Here is a 1,721-nt window from a genome sequence, read left to right as displayed (position 1 = left end):
GGGGACTCCATATATAACATTAGTCCTCTTCTTAGCCAAAACAACCTCAGTATGTCTCTACAATATTCATTTCAGATTCAGAAATGGGATCACAGGGTGTAATTGACTTACCCAAGTTTACACAGTTGGAAAATGGCCCAGGAACACTGATTTTCTGATTCCAGAACTGAGCCTATCGCCACGAACCAGTGCAATTTCTTAGACTTACATTTTAAAAGCTCAAAACATAAGACTTTGGCCACAGGAGAAAGTAAATGGGAGAATACACACAAATAGTTTAGTATCTCTCATTCCTATCGCTGAAAGAAAAGCAAGCTCTTCCCAAGGGCTCTCGCCTGACAGTTGCTGATGCACTAAAAGTCTGTAGGTTTACTAAACGTGAAATAGATGTGAGAGACATCATTATGACGTCTGATCCCCAAAGTGGGAACTGCGACCAGCACTTCACGGAGCCTTCTGGCCGATCCAGTTTCAAGCTTGCTGTCCACCAGCGGTGTAAGCTGCCTCTCTCCTTCACAGGGCTGCTCCTTCCTCTGTGTCTTTGGTTTCCCTGGGGAAAAGGCACCTGATGAGATCACTCATGCTTTGGAAAGTGCTGTGGATATATTTGATTTCTGCTCTCAGATCCACAGAATCCAGTGAGTATTGGCCCTGGTCACACCGGGTGGTCCCCGATTCCCATGTAGGACATGAGGAGACAGGAGAAGGGTCAAGAAGGTAGAGGAAGGAGAAGGCTGTCCTTCACAGGAGGCTCTTCTGGCCTGCATTCGTTGTCCATCTAATGCACCCACAGAGTGGTCAAGCGCCAGTCCTAAGGCATTAAGATACAGAGGGGTGGTCACAGCATACTAGAGAAAGGAGACTTCCTAAAAAGTGGGCATACTGAAGAACCTAACTGGGTTGTCTTCCAATTGTACTCTGACTCACTTCTTAAAAGCGGTTGAACTCCAAAATCATGTTGATGATCTGATTTTTAATAACAGAGATAAAATGAGTGCTTGGTAGGAAATGTATATATTGATTTAGCCTCAAGATGATCCACTCAAAACAAGAAGGTAAGGTTAACATCCTAACCTCATTTGCTTAACAACACAGTGAGCTCAGACTTTCCCAAGGTGAGCACCCTAAAGACCTGGATTTATGCCTCCTATCCTAAATAGTGCTACCTCCTTGTCCCTCAGTCATCTAGGACATGCAGCCCCCCTAATCTATTAGCAGTTAGACTTTGATGCCACACGTATTATCTGGGTTACCTCTCCTCAGAAGAATGACTTTATTCTTTCTTGCAATAGCAAAGATAGTTAAATGGCTTAAAACCACAATCACGTCACATTAAAGTTTATTTGGGACGATGAGGGGTTATTCCCCTGAAAAGTAGCTCAAATGAGCACTTAAAACAGCAGAAACATATACTGAGTTATCATTTCCAAGAAGCTAATTCTGTGTCACAGGGCCCAGTCTTAAACTTTCCCTTCTTCCCATCTTCATGCTATAGATAATTTTTCAAGGCTAAATTGAGGGTCAGGGATTGGAACCCACCAGCCACTCTGCTGTCCACTCCCATAAAGGTTTACCCTACAAAAGGTCACTTTGAGTTGGACTCAAAACGAGAAGAAACAGCTGCACACAATAATTGGAATGTATGAAGTATGAGTCTAGGAAAATTGGAAGTAGTTAAGACATAAATGAAATGCATAAAGATCTAAATTCTTTTTTTTTTT

General features: G+C 42.6%; 1 protein-coding gene across 1 annotated transcript in view; it reads left to right on the top strand.

The window, feature by feature from the left end:
- ADCY10 (adenylate cyclase 10) overlaps positions 1-1,721 on the top strand; it is a 98,069-nt gene that overhangs the window by 20,985 nt on the left and 75,363 nt on the right. Inside the window, exon 9 of the mRNA XM_004706750.1 lies at positions 520-638. Within this exon, the coding sequence (XP_004706807.1) occupies positions 520-638 (119 nt within the window). The remainder of the gene's footprint in view (positions 1-519; positions 639-1,721) is intronic.

The sequence above is a fragment of the Echinops telfairi genome, unplaced genomic scaffold (genome assembly GCF_000313985.2).
Source record: "Echinops telfairi isolate 266 unplaced genomic scaffold, ASM31398v2 ScPeMD7_7424;HRSCAF=8462, whole genome shotgun sequence".
NCBI classification, from domain to species: Eukaryota; Metazoa; Chordata; class Mammalia; order Afrosoricida; family Tenrecidae; genus Echinops; species Echinops telfairi.
Note: the sequence above shows the minus strand (reverse complement) of the source record. Positions and strands in the feature narration are given on the sequence as shown.